The sequence below is a fragment of the Danio aesculapii genome, chromosome 7 (assembly GCF_903798145.1).
Source record: "Danio aesculapii chromosome 7, fDanAes4.1, whole genome shotgun sequence".
Lineage (NCBI taxonomy): Eukaryota > Metazoa > Chordata > Actinopteri > Cypriniformes > Danionidae > Danio > Danio aesculapii.
In genome coordinates, this window is record NC_079441.1 from 38293136 (window position 1) to 38311754 (window position 18619).

The 18619-nt window shown below is 37.4% G+C and overlaps 2 protein-coding genes across 4 annotated transcripts in view; one reads left to right on the top strand and one right to left on the bottom strand.

The window, feature by feature from the left end:
* Positions 1-18598, top strand: part of lsp1b (lymphocyte specific protein 1 b) — a 29465-nt gene extending 10867 nt beyond the window's left edge. For 2 of the 3 annotated variants that reach the window (XM_056461881.1, XM_056461883.1), the window contains 8 exons: positions 882-920; positions 3279-3322; positions 3852-3933; positions 4341-4475; positions 5748-5840; positions 6416-6508; positions 7492-7582; positions 17781-18598. In XM_056461881.1, coding sequence (XP_056317856.1) covers positions 882-920; positions 3279-3322; positions 3852-3933; positions 4341-4475; positions 5748-5840; positions 6416-6508; positions 7492-7575 — 570 coding nt within the window. In that variant the 3' untranslated portion in view covers positions 7576-7582; positions 17781-18598. The remainder of the gene's footprint in view (positions 1-881; positions 921-3278; positions 3323-3851; positions 3934-4340; positions 4476-5747; positions 5841-6415; positions 6509-7491; positions 7583-17780) is intronic. The other variant, XM_056461882.1, reaches the window with a different exon arrangement.
* LOC130232151 (uncharacterized) overlaps positions 12002-18619 on the bottom strand; it is a 7615-nt gene continuing 997 nt past the window's right edge. The window contains exon 3 of the mRNA XM_056461880.1: positions 12002-16719. Coding sequence (XP_056317855.1) covers positions 12434-16711 — 4278 coding nt within the window. The 5' untranslated portion in view covers positions 16712-16719 and the 3' untranslated portion in view covers positions 12002-12433. The remainder of the gene's footprint in view (positions 16720-18619) is intronic.

Here is an 18619-nt window from a genome sequence, read left to right on the forward strand (position 1 = left end):
CACACTATACCTACACACAGTTCTGTTCAAACAGCTTACAAAAGGTGATTTTCATCATAGGTGCCCTTTAATAAATAAATAAAAAAACTCCCAAAAACCTACATTTTAGGGACCTATGCTATAAAAAAATGCTGGGTGTTGTAACTTGTAACCCAAAGCATAATTTAATTTTAATCGAAATTAAAATTTACCAAACATTGGATTTTGTCAATATTTCGATCAACATTGGGTTACGACAACGCATTTAAGTGTATTTACATGAATGAAATACGTTTCTAAATGAAGTATTTATTGTTTTGTTTTTTTCACTTGTAAAATAGGAAAAGGTGTTTGTTATGGGGTGACAATTAGATGAGGAATGTATTATTCTTTTCCTTAATGTTGTCTGTTACACTTCAGCCAATGGGAAGAGATTGGGGTGGAGCTATGTCTGGGATGTGGTTGAGCTCTGGATTTAGTGTTTAGAAGGCTAATTTGAAAACAGCTGTTATTGCAGTACCTTTTTTGTTTGCTACATAATTTGAGTCTTACATCATGTAAATGACACAAATCATTCCTTTATTTTATGGACAGAAGAGGTTAGTAATAATTGTACTGTAGGTCCCCAGCCTGATATAAAACATGACTTGATTGTCAAAACATGTGTTTGTGCATTGTGCTCGCTGGTGTTTTCACTCTGTAATTGGGTCTGATTATCTTCCATGTGCTGTTTGTGTGACTCTGATGTCTTTCATGTGCTCTGTGTGGTTCTGATCTTTGTCTTGTGTGGGTTGAGGGAGAAATGACAGAACATTAAGCATCTGCTTTACATTGCTGGGGTGCATTGTGTGTGTGTGTGTGTGTGTGCGTGCGCGCGTGTTGTCTCTGCTTGCTGGTTTCAGGCTGAGGGTGAGGAGTGGCAATCAGAAGGTTCAAGCTCGGTGAGTTGCTTACTCTGTGCATGTGCATGACAGTGTGTCTGTGTGTGCGCTTTACATTTGTGTGATATACAGTTGAAGTCGGTATTATTAGCCCCTCTTTAGAATTTTCTTTTAAAAATATTTCCCAAATGATGTTTAACAGAGCAAGGAAATTTTCACAGTATGTCTGATAATATTTTTTCTTCTGGAGAAAGTCTCATTTGTTTTGTTTTTTTAGGCTAGAATAAAAGCAGTTTTACATTAAAAAAAACATATTAAGGTCAAGATTATTAGCCCCTTTAAGCTATATTTTTTTGATAGTCTACAGAACAAACCATTGTTATACAATAACTTGCCTAATTATCTCAACCTGCCTAGTTAACCTAATTAACCTAGTAAAGCTTTTAAATGTCACTTTAAGCTGTATAGAAGTGTCTTGAAAAATATCTAGTCAAATATTATTTACTGTCGTCATGGCAAAGATAAAGTAAATTTGTTATTAGAAATGAGTTATTAAAACTATTATGTTTAGAAATGAGTTGAAAAAAATCTGCTCTCTGTTAAACAGAAATAGGGGCAAAATATAAACAGAGGGGCTAATAATTCAGGGGGGCTAATAAATCTGACTTCAACTGTAGCTGTGGCTATAATTTCTTTTGCTTTGCATTTGTTCTGTTTGTGTTTTGAACATATTCCCTTGCATATTACTGTTGGGATGTTCTGAAAAACCTGATTTGCAAGTTAGTCATTTACTGAAGATTGAATGATTCTGACTACCTCAGTACACCAAATATAATAGTGAGAGAATAATTAACAAATTAACATTTTTAACATACAAATGATAAACAACATTTCAAGAGTTCATATTTAGATATTGCTTGACACTATTAGCAGGTTTAGCATGTTGTCCCGTGAGAGAACCCTGAGCTTGGAGATAATTGAGCCCAGGGCTCCTGCCATGTCTTTTAGCACGTAAGGGGTTCTGATGTCTGGTAGGTCTCGAGAGCTCCTCTTAGTAAAGAAGGAAAAGGAGGAGATTGGGTGGAAGGGTGGATTCTTCCAAAACCAAGATACAGCAGTATGGTGAAACTGGTCTATTTATAGTAGGGTTGGATCAATCTGATTGGATTATTACTGATTATGGATGAGACCAGCTGTGATCAATCATATCACGTGCTCCTCTCAAAATTAGTTAAAAAACTTCACATGTGGTTGTGTAAAAACAGGCATAGGAAACGGTTGAGAGGAAGACTTATTTTAGCACTGAAAGCATCACATCCTGTTGGGCAAAACTGAACTTTAAAGGCCTTGACTCTTTTTGTGAAAGAAAGAAAGAACAACAGGCTACAGGGATTTAAAGGATCAACAAAGAATATGAGCTGCCAAATAAAAGGCCCCAGGAATGACATTATGAAATGAATCTGCTTACAACATCAATGGGCTGAACTGCCTTTCAGTATTAGCTCAAACTGATAGAGAATAGCTTTACTTTTTGCAACCGTCATCCGTTACACAATGAAGTTGCACTGCATTTCACTTTTTGCTACGTACTGTCGAAACATTGCTCAAAATATTACAGGGTGGTTTACCCAACACTAAAAACCTGCTGTTTATATACTGTGCTTACTCTCAGATCATTCAAGATGTAGGTGACATTTTTTTTTTTCTTCTTCGGTAGAGTATTAAAAAAAGAGTTTTTAGGGCCATTGGCCTTAAAAAATGTTTAAGTTAATTTTATAATAGAATTAATACTACCTAAAGTATTAAAATAAAATATAGACAGTTGCAGCTCATCCAGAATGTTGCGGCCAAGATTCTGACCAGAACCAGAAAATCAGAGCACATTACACCTGTCCTCAGGTCTCTACACTGGCTCCCAGTTACATTCAGAATAGATTTTTAAGTATTATTACAAGTCTATAAATCACTAAATTGCCTAGAACCTCAATACATTACAGATATACTCACTAAATACAAGCCTAATAGATCACTCAGATCTTTAGGATCAAGTAAATTAGAAATTCCAAGAGTTCAATCAAAGCAGGAAGAAGCTAACTTGCCTTACCTAATAAAACCTCATTTATAGCTGTGGGTTCTGGCAATACATTCAGGTTGGTTGAAATGAAATGATGATTCTGTGCAAGAAAGTATCATTCAGGAGTCACCGGAATAGTTTTTCTTTCGCCTGAATTTAGGTTTTTGACTCTCAAAGTTTGTGAATCCCTTAGGACCAAGATTTCAGCTAAAGCTATAATTTACCTTCTTGTAGAAAAAATAAATTCTCCTACATCTTGACCTGAGCGTGAGCCAATAAACAAGTTTTGTGCTGTGTATGTCCAATTTTTCTTACTGATAAATTGTTTTACTGTTCACCTACAGATTTCTGAGAGGACTGAGTCTTTAAACCGCTCCATTAAAAAAAAGTAAGTAGACTTAAAAACACACACTCTGTGATGAATGAGTTCAAGTGATTTACTGGAGGGACTGCAAAAAAAAAATCCCCCTATACAAAGTGTGAGAAAAACAAAGGCAGGAGTGATGTTTTTGTGTGCTGTGGCATGACATCATGGGTTCATCAGTATTTTCTCTTTGATCTAAACACGACAGATGAATGAATCATTCATGAATGAACAACTGTTTGAAACATGGTTCACCTTTCAGACCGACGTGACATGACACGTTTCTTTCTTCTCCTATTCATTAAATACAAAATGATGATGTATTATTTAGTCTATTTGTATTCAGATGCATCAGTCACAGAAATCCGGAATACTTTTACACATTGTTTGTCCTGACACAAAGTGTAAACAATATACTTGACAGAGCCTTTGTTTGTGTTTCTTCCACTACTTCATGAGTCCCAGCCCACTTCATGCCCATGCTTGTTCTGAGATCTGTTTCTCGGAAGAACAGCGGTGCTTTAGGTAATGTTTCATCCGTTTGTGCAAACAGGAACAGCATAAAGAAGACCCAGCCTCCCACCATCATTTCCAAGTTAGATGGCAGACTGGAACAGTACAACCACGCCATTGAGGTGAATTACCTTCACATACTCTTGAATAAGGCCAGTTTAGGGTCAATCCTGCAAGCATTCCTGTAAGAGCATCTGCATGATGACATGCTTCTGCTTTTTAGTGAACTTCTTTGCACATGGAGATCTTCTTACCACGCCCAGTGCTTACAAACACCTGCTATGAAGTTTACCACGATGATCTCATTGTCTGCATGCCCAGGCACTGCTTCTCTTAGTCATGCTGAATCGCTTGAACATTTCAATACTGAGCCGGTCCTCTTTTTTTTCCTGCCAGCTAACTGTCAGGAAGTGTTGTAGATCCAGGTGTTATTGTGCTTTTGTTGCTAACAGATAAACAGGTGCTTGATATCCTGCTGTGATTAAGATATCATAATATTTCCAGTCATGGTCTGTGATTGTGTGTGCAGGAGTGCAGTAAAGAGGGGAATGTAGTCAAGGTAATGGACGTCCCAACACCACCTGAGCCTGTTTCTGCTCGAAAGACCCTTTTTGAGGGGGGAGAAGCCTGGAATCAGAATTCAGCGAAGGCCATGTCCTCTAAGGTGCATACATGCATACATATATCTTGATTTTTTTCTATGGCACATACGTTTTTCCCGCAATAAATGTGATTTTGTTGGACCCCATTGAATTTCATTGTCTGGTTATAAATATTTTTGTTATTATTATTTTTGTACTGTTCTCTGAGGTTCCTTCATTATGTTAGATCAAAAATACAAATCTGTTCCCCTGCCAAAACGCACTGTAAACTCAAACTAGAAGTGAACGCCCACTGGCTTTACAGTGGGTAAAAACCTATAAGTAGTCAGTAGCATTACACAACACAAGTGTGAGTAACATTTTATCAGATGGCCACAATTACCTTGTCTGGTATTGCAAATATTTTTAAATCCAATATAGCAGTATTATGCCTTATTTGTAAACAAATCTGTGGTAAAATGTGAACAAAGTATGAAGTTCTTACTGATCTGGATATGTTTATCTTAACAATAAGGCTCATCCACACGTTGGTATCAGAAGTAAGGCATCTTTATTGCATATGCCTCTTGTTGTTTTCCTTGTGCATGTACAAATCTGTTGGCAGAGCTAAACAGACCAACAAGTGGTGTTGATCTGCTTCTGTAGGGGCCATTTTATCACACTATTAGGCAATGTAATAAAATGGCACATTCTACAATCTGTTTTGGCAGATTGGTTTTAATATAAGCAACTTTACAACCAGTGAGAAAGTTCAGAGTTCTGAAACTTACAGGATTTTCTTTTTATTACAAAGGCATCTTGCATGTCATTAGATCAAGGGAATTTAGATTTCTCAGTACATGCACTTCATTGCCTCTTATGTGTCCCTGCAATTACAGACCAGACTGCTAAAATCTTACAGTGTTTAAATGCACTATAAAGTGTCTTTTTTTTATTAAAGTGGTCTAAAAAATGAATCTATACTAGCATTTATGGGGGAATCATACTGTTTTGCAATTCATGATCAACATTTTGAGATTTGAACAATCCACATTTTTTCCTATGTCCCATGATACTCTGCGCAAATGATGGGAGTAACTTTTAAGAAGCCAAAACAGAACAGTGAAGTGAAATTATTCTTCTTACTCATCAACCATTAAACATCAAAACCAAACTTAAAAAGTGTTGAAATATTACCAAATTACACCTTTTAACTTGCATTATAGGACCTAGATCTCTTCTTTGACATTGGCTGAATTAGACAGTTTAACTCTTAACTCAAACAACTTTGACTCTTAAAAGTGAATGATTAGCCTAAATGAATGAATAAATGATAACTAGTTGCTCTGCTTCAGGATACAGAGGGGATGAAGGTGGGTGTGGCAGATCTAATTAACCAATGGGTGAAGGGAAGTCCTGATACCAACGACAAGGGCTCCAAAGCGGCAGTAAGTTTATCTGAGATAAATGTGTCTCTGAATGTTAATCTCATAGCTCCTTTTCTGAATCCTGCTCCTGGCTAATTTCCTTTTGTATCTATTGTATCATCTTCTTTTTCACCGTCTTTAGTTGTTCACAACCTTTTCGATAAGGTAAACAATTCTTGCCTTTCTTCTTCTTTGTGCTTACTTTAAATGTGCGTAGCTGGAATTGGGTGCTATTAATTTTCACTCTTTCAAAATGTCAGTGTGCTCCACTGGGTGAAAGTTCTCCGTTAGCATGAAGCTATTGTGAAAGATTTTTGGAAGACACTAGCAATTTCAGAATTTTCTAATTTCTTCTTGGTCTGTAGTCATGTTTGTGTAATTTCTGGATAGAATTTATAGAAGATAATAGAAATCAGTTGTAAGGTTAAAGTTCATGCTGCCCTAATGGAAATATTCATAAAACAAGCCTAAGGTCCAATGACGCCATCTAGTGGTTAAGCCCACAATCCAAATATAAACTGTTACTTTCTGCAGTTTATTTGTGATAAATAAATATAATATTTTAGCCATTTTTTATATTCCTTTGTATTTGACAGTGTCAGGAGGTCAAGGCTGGTGAAGTGCGTAACATAAAGTCCATGTGGGAGAACCTTAATGAGACTTCACCACAGGACAAACCTTGTGCAAAGGTATGTATTCTATCACATTACTGTACCAAACTACACTTAACATGAAAGACATAAAAATAGCAATGAATAAAATAAAGGAGCAATGCCATGCAGGAAACATTTCAGAAGCACATCTTTACGTTTACCTAGTGTGAGGAACAGTTAGTCTAGGTACAATTGTAAAAAAAACATCACTTAAGAGTGCACCATGATGAGAAAAACAGCATATGCTGGTTAGGTAGGATTTAAACTACGGCTGCGGGTATAAACTGGTTCTTTTCCTGCTCAGGACCAGATTAAGACCAGTATCTGATCCTGAAACAACCAGCATTGACCAGCCATGGCTCAAAATCTACTGAACCAGCATATGCAAGATTAAACCTACAGAAACATACACCCTTAAAATTAAAGATTTGTTATTGGCTCAAAAGCCCAAAGATATGTAAAATGTTCTTCACGACAAGACAAAAAAAAAGTTTTTTTAAACAACTAACCCAAGATGGTTCTTCTGTCCTCACTGCAAAATCTCTGGTTTCAAAGTTCTTAATTTTAAGATGCCTACATGTGAAGATGTACTTGTGTTAAAAAACAACAACTAATAAACAGCATCAGTTCATCATTACAGATTTTCTATTCACCAGAAATATACATTCTCAAAACTAAAGGTACAAAGTCTGTCAAAAAAAGTCTATTTTTTCAATGAGTATACTTTAGTACTGTACAAGTGAAGATAAGTACCATTAGGGTCACTTTTGTACCTTTATGATACTGTGAGATACTCGTTTGTGCTTTTTAGGTATTAGCATGTACCTGTAAGGACCTGAACAAAAGCAAACCTTTTGAAAAGGTACCGCCCCAGTGTGACAGATTTTGTACCTTTATTTCTGAGAGTGTAGGCTTATTCTTGTGTATCTGTAGTGATTGTAGTGATCTGTAGTGATTAAGTAACACTTCCATCATCTTGACTTGGCTTTTCATGTATTAAGGTTTATTTGTCTTTTCAGGTATTGGATGGGAAAAGGTACAAATTTGTTGAGAGCGGGCACGGAAAGTATGAGAAAGTCTTCATTAGTAATGACACAAACTGAGGAACAGGTAAGAAAATCCCTTTCTTTATTCAAATCTTTTATGGAAAATAATAAAATATAAATCCAGCATGTTCATTACTACATAGACATAAATCATGCTTTACCAAACTAACTACAATCTGATCATGTGCTGTACATAAGCTTGGCAGTATACTGCTGGTTATCCACTGTACAGAAATAAGCACACATAGCTATATCAAAACTATTTATACTGTAGGTGTACAGAGTTCATTGCTTATAATGATTTTCACTATTATCACACATAACAAAAAGTGTTTAATCTATGCTGGTTCTATTTGAAGCGTCTATTGAGATTTGCCTGTCGTTTAATTAGTGTGTCAGAGTTGTGATGAGCTATGTGAATGTGCAGGGAGTAAAGAGAACAACACAGCCATCTGCTGGTTTTTGCAACAGCGATCACAGAAGTACAGAGGCTGTACTTACAGTAGTAGTACCAACTTTTTCTCATGTTTGACCATATTCTGTTAATGTTACATGCCTGCTGTCACACATGTCAGTCGAATCATGCTCACCATTTTTAACTCTAAACAAATTTATGAAATCGCTTGCAAATGTTCACTACAAATTTGTCATTATGAAAACATACAACACACAAGGTTTAAAAAAAAAAAGTGAAAAATAATGCATCTATACTAGCATTTATGGGGGAATCATACTGTTTTGAAATTCACGATCAACATTTTGAGATTTTTCTATACCTCATGATGCTTTGAGCAAATGATGGGAGAAATTAGCAAAAAGCCGAAACGGAACAGTGAGGTGAAATTAGTCATCAACCACTGAACATCAAACCCCAACTGAAAAAGTGTGTTGAAGTATTAACAAAGTACACCTTTTGAATTACATTATAGGACCTAGATCTCTTCTCCGACAACCACTGATTAAAAAAAATTCACTCTGCAGTTCAAGGAAGTGAATTTAACAGTTTTTATCTGTTTAAAAATGTATAAAGTAGTGGAAGTGGATCAAAACCTTTCATCAAAGTTGTCCTAAAACTACTGAACAACAGCCGTTCTTGTCTTAGGGCAATATTGAAAACTTTTTTTTTGATCCACTTTAAATGTTGACTACTTTAGTACAACCCCTATAGTAACAGAAAAGGTACTGGCAGCTCACTACTCAATTTTGTACTTTAAATTACATGACCAGCCAAGATAATATACTTTATTGTTTCAAACAGCTATAAAAAATAAATCAATTGATCAATAAAAAATATAAAATTCATATTTTTAGACTTTGCAACATCAAAAGTTGTCAAGCCGAGATCAAGATCCCATAATGCAGTGGAACATTTGGAAAAATAGGTTTTAAAGTGCTGTGAAAAGTTATTTAGAGCTGACAGAAGAGCAGCTAATTTGAATTGGTCTTTTTCATACCAATAACATTATTATAATGTAGAAAATAAGACAATAATCAGAAGAACACAGCTAGCTGACTGAAGTAGATTTGTAACCAATATTTTTATGATATCCATGTCACATTAAAATACCAATAATAATAATAATAATAATAATAATATTAATAATTATTATTAACATTACTAACTTATAGAAATAGAGGATGATTAAAAACACACAGTTGATTCAGTGCTAGAATTATTCACAACCTTCATCTTTGAAATTGTTTTGTTTCAGTCATTTTAATATGAAGTTCTGCCCATAATTCATAACTAATTAGACTTGTTCTGCAAAAAGTGCCTTTGTTTTAAATGTTTTTGCTACATGTTCAAGTCACACCTTTTCCACTTTTCCCTTTGACCTTTTCAAAATGAAAGACCAGCCCCTGTCATAACTCACCCTGAGCAAGTCTCTTGACACTCCTTAAAACGTCACATTCTGAAGCTCTCTATTCTAAACGCGTCTGCTCTCACCTCCCGGATCAGCTGACACCAGCAAACTTAAACCCAGGATCCTTCCGCACTGCTCTCTGAGCCACTGTCCTTGTTTGATCATTCTCACCATTACGTTTTCAGTCTTTGCTCGCTTCCTCACTCACCACATCCTGAGCAGCTGCACCCATCAGTCGCCCTCTGAATGCAGGAATGCACTAGGACTCCATTACTGCTGACCAGCCCCTTACTGCACTGCTCAGAGCGGAGTACAGTGTGTAGCTTATATGAATTATTGTTGAGTTCATTTAGAAAAGAACATTTTGACCCCTACATGATCAAATATAATATTTTAAAAAGTCTGCACAATCCACCAAAAACTGCACGTCATAAGAGTTTAGCAAAGAAACAAGGCAAACGTTTTGGTCACATGTTGACCTTTTTTGACGCCAAGACAGCAATGCTAGGGCTGTGTCTGAAAGCTTAGTCAGCTGACTTGTTGCCTGACTGCCCTATTAGACAGCGACTCTGGAGGGAGCAGTTGTGCACCTCGCAAAATGGATTTCAGAAGACATCTTGATTTTTAGGAAATCACATCATGATTAGAAAGGTCACAAGATCAACCAGTGCAAATACTGTTCCGAAACAATTTAGGAAGATTTTATACAGTTGATCAAAATACTGAATTGCACAAATAAATCAATAAAAGTTTACTGAAAAAACAAAAAGGCAACAAAGCAAATGTTTGGGACACAAACTAACATGTTGATTACAAAGATTGCATGATCAACAAGAACACTGTTCCAAAACAATTTAGGGGGATTTTAAACAGTCGATCAAAATTCATCCGTTTATTTATTTTCCATCGATTAGTCCCTTATTTATCAAGGGTTGCCACAGCAGAATGAACCGCCAACTATTCCAGCATATGTTTTACACAGCCAATGCCCTTCCAGCTGCAACCAAGTACTGGGAAACACCCATACACTCTCTTTCTGAGAAGGTGAAAAAGAGCAGACTTCAGCTCATCAATCCTCAGCTTTTTACAGAGGAGCTGTTGAAAGTGTTCTCACTAATGGCATCTCTCTTTAGTATGAGAATAGCAGTGTATCTGACAAGAACACCATTAAGGAGATAATAAAGTCAGCTGAAAGGTCCGTTGGTGTCAAAATGACATCTATTGAGGAATTGTATCAACAACGTTGTCTGTATTGGGCAAATAGCATTCTAAGGGATCCAACTCACCCTGGCCATAGTTTGCTCACGCTTATGCCATCAAACAGGCGTTACAGAAGCCTGAGGAGCAAATCAGTGCAGTTTTGTGATAGTTTTTATCCTGTCATTATAAGACTTTTGAATAAGACCGTATCTTAAATGCTATTAAATAGCTAGTATGTAATAATAAATCAATAAATAGTTAAATTGGTGCACAATTTTATTATTATTACTATTATAACAAACTGTGCAGTAGTTGTTTGAGTAATTTATTCTCTTTTGTGAGTTTATTATTATTTTTATTATTGGGTTATATTTTATATAACTATCTTTTTTATATATTTATGAAATTTTAAAAGCTTATTTATTATGGTAGGTTTTATAGTGTTCAATGTTTTTATGTTCTTGTTGAGTCTGATGCAATGTAATTTCGTTCTGCATTACAATTTATTGTGATGTTTTGAATGACAAAAATAAAGGAAACTGACATTCACTCATACACTATGGCCAATTTTAATTCAATTCACCTAAACAGTGCTCCCTCGCTATAATGCACTTCACCTTTCACGGTCACTTTTTTTGTGTGCAATTTTACATGCTTTTCTTTTTTTAACGGCGCATTGTGTTCTGCGTCCTGATTGACTGTAGTACATTTTCAATCAATCTCCACTGTGTATCATGTACAGTGCAGAATGCGTTCAGCGTGCAAAATTAACATAAGTGTTTGATAGCTAGCTGTGGGAGTTTCAACAAGGACACAAAAAGGGTTGTAACTATCCGCAGCAAGACTATCAAAAAGAGGATCGCACATCGTATGCGCCTCACCCACACAATGCCAAGCAACGCCATGCAAACATAGGTTTCCACGGGGTAGGTTTCTGTCTGTGGTGCCCAGCTTCGTCTCGGGACACTGTTCATATTCGTGAGTGCCATTTCATTTTAAATAGCATGCGAATGTGTATGTACAGTGTGTGTTACTTCCAACTGTACAACCCTATTAAGGATGGAGTCTGCTTCCACTTTGTGGATCAGTGACTGCAGGAAAAAGAACATTACACTGAATGCCAACATTATCCACACAATAGCTTAAAAGCTTTATGAACCTTTTGCTGACATCGATGAATGTTTGCGCCTGACAACAGGTTTTGATCTTTGGTTTCATTCTATAATACTGGACTTACTTTTTTAAACGAACGTTTGATCTTTGAGAGTGTTTAAACGAGAGAAATGTGTGAAAATGTTAATGCCTGTCTGAGAAAAGAATATAAAGTGTGTAGTGAGGGGTTTTACAGCCTTTAAAACATCTATAATAATTGTAAAAAAAAAAAATATATATATATATATATATATATATATATATATATATATATATGACTGATATATATATACTACTTCAGATTTTGCCTATTGTGGGTTATTTTTAGAATGTAACTCCCGCAATAAAAGAGGGACCACTGTACCGTATGTTTTTAAACTGTGGGGGAAACCAGAGCACCCAGCAGAAACCCACATATACACGAGAAGAACATGCAAACTCCACACAGAAATGCCAACTGGCCCAACCTGTACTCAAACCAGTGAACTTCTTGTGAGACAACAGTGCTAACCATTGAGCCAACGTCGATCAAAATACTGAATTGCAAAAATTTTGGTGGAATGTGCAGACTTTTTTCTTTTTAAGTATCTTTTTGGTCAACACCCCTCGCCTGGATTATTGTTTTAAATGTGCGGCGAGTCTCTGGTTGTTTTTGAATAATCTCTAAATCAACTCAACACTGTATATTCAAAATGCAATCAAACGTCTTCCGTTTTTCCTGTAGATGAACCAAATCCTCTGGCCTTTCTGTTGAAGTCTTTTGGCTCTTCACCTTTTTGTTTGCGATTCAGCAGCCCTCGTTCGAAGGCTGTAGCTATTTTATTGAGAGGTTTGGCAGCTGCCTCCTTCAGCTTCCGGGCATCAAAGCGTGGGCTGTAGAGAAGGATGGGCAAGCGGCTGACAAATGATGGTACTAACTGGCTATCCTTCTCCATGTTTTTCCGCTCCTCATCCGTTTTGTTACCATGTATCTGCTTCATAATGTTCTCTTTTGTGGCGAACATATGAAAAAGTACAGCATCCCACATTTTTGTTGCCCTGGGCTCATCTTTCTTTACCACATCATGTCCACCCGTCGACTCTTCTTTGGCCCCTACGGACTTGTCTTTTGCACTCATCTTTATATCATCTTTCTGAGCATTTTTGTCCACTTCAAAATCTGGAAAATCTGGGACATCAGGTTCAACCACCATGTGCTTTTTCAGCCTTGACCAGCCACTGAGTTTGGCCTTCAGGCCTTTGGGTTTCTGAGCTGCTTTAGGTTCATTTAGCTGCTTCTGATCATCTGGGATTGGCTCAGTAGGAGTCTCTTTCTTGTGTTCAGTGGCTACAACCTCATTTTGTTTTTCAGTGCTTGATAATTCTTTTGAAGACTTGTGAGGTTTTGAGGTATCAGACTTTGAAACTTTGACATCAGCACTGTGATCAACTTTACTATCCTGGGATGCTTTGTGTGGTGTCTTTACCTCCATATTAGATGCTTTGGCTTCTGTCTGAGCTTTAGCAGAGCTGTCCTCAGATGAAGAGCGTGGCAGAGATTTGGCAGCTTTGAGAAGCATGGCTGCAAGACTGTTTTCTGCACTTGCAGCCTTTTGGAAAGACTTGACATTTGAACTTGGTAAAGGCTTCTGAGTTTCAGATTTTAAAGATTTGGTCTGGACACTCTCCGTATTACATTTGGTGTCTTGGGATACATCATTTGATGCTTTTAAACTTCTTTGTAGTACTGTTGAATTGCCTGATTTAGATTCTAATGTAACATCAGCTGCAGCTTTATAATCATTATTTATTTTTTTGCCGTTCTTAAAAACTGACAACAGACCTGTAGTTGGCTCTTTTGTTGCACCACTGAGGGGTTTTAAGTCTTCATTGCTTTGTTTTTTCTCCATTGCCAAGCAGGAAACTGGTGTTTCAGTGTTAGGTACAGATATCTGTACATCTGGTGGAATATTAGATAACGTGTTTGTTTTGTTTGTAGCACCTGGAATATGTTTCACACTGACATCATGTTGACCTTTGGTTTCCATCATGCTTTGGTTGATTTTAGCAGTGGATTTCAGTAAGGGATGTGTTGAATGTGGGTTTAACAGAACATTGTTTTTATTTGCTTCTGGATTGGTGTGAACAACAGGATTAAATGCACCTGATTTAGATTGATTAGCAATTTGAGATGACTCTGGCTTAGAGGGACATAACGTTTTAAACATGTCTGTTTTAGGTGGACTTGGAGGATTAAATTTGTCTGATTTGGGGACAACTACATGATTGCCTGGAGTAGACTGACATAAGGCCCCAGGTCTGGATATTTCTGTCTTTGACGGGGCTGAAAAGATAGATGGTCCTAAACTTGAGTGCGCAGATATAGTTTCCTCTGGCTTTCTTGCAGGTTTAATATCAGGAGGAACTTTAGTGTAACTTCTGGTGTCTGCAGATGGCATTCTAGTGTCTGTGACATTGGTTGAGTTTGGGATTTTGTTTACAGTGAAACCTTCATTGCTGTTATTTACAACATTATAGAGTTCTTTACTTTTAATGACGGTGGTAGAAGAGTCACAGACAGCAGAGTACGTCTGGTGAGTTTCTAAAGAACACCTGGAAGGGCATGACATAGATTTCTGCTCTTGGTTTGCAGAAATGTTACAACTTTCTGTTGGATATGTAGATCTGTGTGCATTCTCTAGCTGAGCCATTTGGTATGGGATATTTTGAACAGACAAGAAGTTCTTTGTTAACAATCCGGTTGTATTTGAGTTCAGAATATTTGACTGTACCAGGGGAAAAGGGTAAGTTGGCATTTTTTTCCCCTCCACTGTAAAAGGAGGGGTGGAGATGTCTGTAGACACAGAACTTTGTTTTGTAGGAGCCTCTACCACAGCAGTGGTGTTTACTGCCATTTGTATACGTGTATTTGGAAGCCCATGGTCGATCACATCTTCAAAATTTAAAGGTCTTGGTTTTACTCCAGCAATGGTCTCTTGCTCATTCAAACTCTGAAGTAATATTTCTGAAAGGGGCTTACTGATAGTTTGCGTTTCATTCTTGTCTGCTACTTGTACATTTGCTTGGTCTGTTGTTGAGATTTGTGAGAGCTGTGCAGCCACTGAAGTTTGTAAAGCTTTCAAATCTCCTGAAGATTTCTCTGCATTGAAATCAGATGCAATGCTAAACACCTCTTGAGATAAATTAGTTGAAGATTTGGACATGAAATTCTCATATCCCACATTTGTCAAATCTTCTGGTAGTTCAGACTTGGAAACAGAAGGACCATCTTGTGAATTTACTTTGATTCCACCATGAGCAATATATTCAGCAGGGGTCAAACCATAGTATGTTGACTTTCGTTTTGGGATGTTAATATCATTTTGCAGTGGCTTTTGGTTGGCCACAAACCGCGCAGGTGGTCTTGGTGACCAGTACAGTGGAGTATTGGCCGTTTGGTAGCTTCGGGAGGGAGCAGGCATGGACGTCTCCTGACTTACATCTGTTGGAACAGTCTTGGCTGGTGTCGTTATACAGGTTTCTGAAGTTTCAGTTTTAGTCACTGGATACTCCTGTGGAACTGTAGATGTAAGCACCTCACATGCTCTAGAGCTTGACTTATTAGCTTCACCAAGAGCCTTTGATAAGGAAACTTCACATTTAGAAATCTTTGGCATCAAGCATTCTTCAGAATAAGCATGAGAAATAACTGGTTTGTGCCCTGTGGCAAACACAATACCATTTGGAATGGAATTCCTGATTTTATCTACAGCAATTTTTTTCAGTTCATTATCATGACCAGCTGTGGCACTTTGAGCCTTTATACCAATCGATGCAGGAGGATTAAACCAGTGATTTTGAGGTATGGCTCCCTGATGGATTTCCGTAGAGGTTGTTGCCTCCATTGTGGAGGATAATGTAGAATTTAATGCAAACACGGATTGATTACTTGTTGAAGTTTCAGAAACTGGTTTTGCCTCTATATCTGGGCTTCCAAGTGTACTTATTTGACTAGAAGTTGTTTGTGCTTGATACATCATACCTGAATTCTGTTTAACATCCATCACTAGGGTTTTTGCATTATATAGTGATTCTCCTTGAAAACCACAAGCCCAAGAATCCTGAATAGGGGGTTTTGATGTCTCATAAAATGAGGTCTTTGCAGTATAAATCTTTGTTTGTGGAAAAGCAGCATTTTTTTCCATTGTGGATGTGTGTGACCCCGCTGTTTCCATGATGTGGCTGTTTGTAAGAGGTGTTTGAGTAATGAGTGCAGGTGCAATGTTTCTATATTCTTCCCCACTGGATTGGCTCACTGGAACCTGAGAGATCAAAGGCTGGAAACCCGGTGGACAGGCTGTTGTGAAACTTGGAGCAGGAGGTCGAACTACAGCTAAAGGGGGAGCTTGCATTTGCACTGGGGCTTGATAGCACTGTTGCTTGCCAAATGAACCACGCATGTTCCCTGCTCTTGAGCCGGACTGAAAGGTTTGGCTGAAAGCTATCTCAAAGGACGGGTCTGTGTCTGCATCAGTGTCATCATCAAAAAGCATAGAGGAGCATGTGTAAAGAGGTGCTATCTGGTGCTCATGTGATCGGGCAGGGTAAGAGTGCATCTGTGCAGATAGTGTGGGCGTGGAGCTGTAGTGTGAGCTGCTGGTGGGGTATAAGTATGGAGAGGGGGAGTGGCCATAGAAAGAGCTGTTGGAGGAATATTGAGATTCATATGTCCTGCTGAAGAGAGGAGTTTCTGGAGTCCTTGGTGGGGTGGAGTGCTCACTGTGCTCCAAGTCAGGGCTGGCCTCATTTACCGGTGATAGACTCGACCGGAACGGAATTGGTGTCTGTGAGGAAGAGCCAACTTTTTTCTTGGCACTTTTCTTCAGGAGTTTCTGCAGGCGGGCATTGTCTCGCCCTGGTTTTGGCAGTAGAGGGGGTGGTGGGTACTGCTGTGAAAGCAGATTAGGCTGACTACCATAACTTAAAGCCATCAGCATTTCAACACCTGCATTGAAAACAAGCCACAAATAGATTTCTGGTATTAAAAATACAACTTGAGTACATACTGAATTCTAAATTTGGCTTTACACTTGATCTCTCTTTTTCCATTCAGATTAAACGGAGTATCATGCTTGATTAATTCAAATGGCTGGATCCTGGATTTTATAGTATTGTAAATAAACATTGTAAAATGACAATCCAAGTGTAATTATAGCGCAGATTACTGGAATGTTTTTTTACATGAAAACAAAAACCTTAAAATTCCATCTTTAATTTGGTTACTTGTCATTTCTTGAAAAGAATCTCTAAATGTTACTAGTAATCTCTAATGCTGCATTTACACTGCAGATCTTGGTGCTCAATTCTGATTTTGTGGCTGTATCAGATTTCTTTAAATCATCTTTTAAAAGTGACTTGTATCTGATTGTCTGTATTTACACAGCACAAGGCAAAGGCGCAATGAGCAAGAAAAAAAGAGTGGGCGCTGACTGACAGCTGATAGTAAAAGAGCGCTCTCTTCTCCATTCCTGTATTTAATCTGTTCGCAGGGTTTAATTTTTAAAAATTATTTTTGACAAGTTGTCCGATCTACCTGCTTACACTGCAGACACGAGGGCACAGATCCAATTCATATCGAATAAATTTCCACATATGAACCAGGCCTGAATTTGATTTGAGTAAATCGGAATCCATGTGATTCCTGCTTACACGTACATGAGCCATTTCCGATTGGATATTTCCGAAAAAAATCGGAATTGGGTCACCTGAACCATGCAGTGTAAATGCAGCCTAAATGAAAAATTGTTTACAGTTTAACACCGATAACACAAATAACATAGTGATTAATTGTGCAAAAACACATGTTTATTTAACAGAAGCTAATTTAATGCGTACTTGAGGTTTACCTGCAGGATGTAATTCTCATCCAATTTAAATCTTTCTCATACAAATTGATGGGATTATGACTGATTGAGAGAACTGTTTGGTGTCTGTGTATATTGTTGAGGTTGATGTAAAACAACAGCCCTAAATAAAGTTTATATATGTTTTTCTCTTTCTCTTTAGCTGTCTGTTAATTACAGAGATGTCTGAAGACGGGATTCTGATCTGATCATTGTCCTTCAGTTTTTGCACTGAACATCTTTTTTTAACCCCCCTAAATGTAAAAACTGTTTTAATATTCAGGTGTCAATGCTATATAATCCCTTCAAATGACTTTAAGGATGAAGAAAAAGGCTGTAAATATGATGTGTGATGAAACTTCAGATTCATGTCAAATTGAATTCAGCAATGTCCAGTCCTGCTCCTGGGAGAGCATCTGTCTTGCAGACTCATGTCCAACACATCTGCCTGGATATTGTTGTCCTGAAGAGCTTGATTAACTGCTTCAGATATGTTTAGTTAGGGCTAGAGTTAACCCTGCTTGAAGGTGGCTCTCGAGGAACAGAACTGGACAATAGCTTCAAATAATTAAACACAAAGCTGATATTTTTGTGAAAGCAAAAGGTATTTTACTCTTGCGTTTGCATTGTCAGGATTCACTGATTGTCTGTTTAGTATAGATGGAGGAACAACCCTAATCAGTATTAAATATAGAAGTCTGAAAGAGGGTTTTAGGGGTCTCTCATCCCAATGAAAAGCACATAGCATAGAAAGTACATTTTAAAATGTATACATGTTTTTTATTCTTAGTCTAATCAGCATTTTATTCAGAAAATTCATATTTTCTCATTTTGTTAATTTTTTTTTACCTCTTATGAATTGTCTCCATATAAGTGAATGCTATTCTGTACTGTAGCTAACACAGCCAACACATGTAAACCAATCGGCCAAATGACTGCAGCGGATAATGTATTTGTCACAAATAAACCTCATACATTTTCTCTGAGTGTTCTGTCACTTTG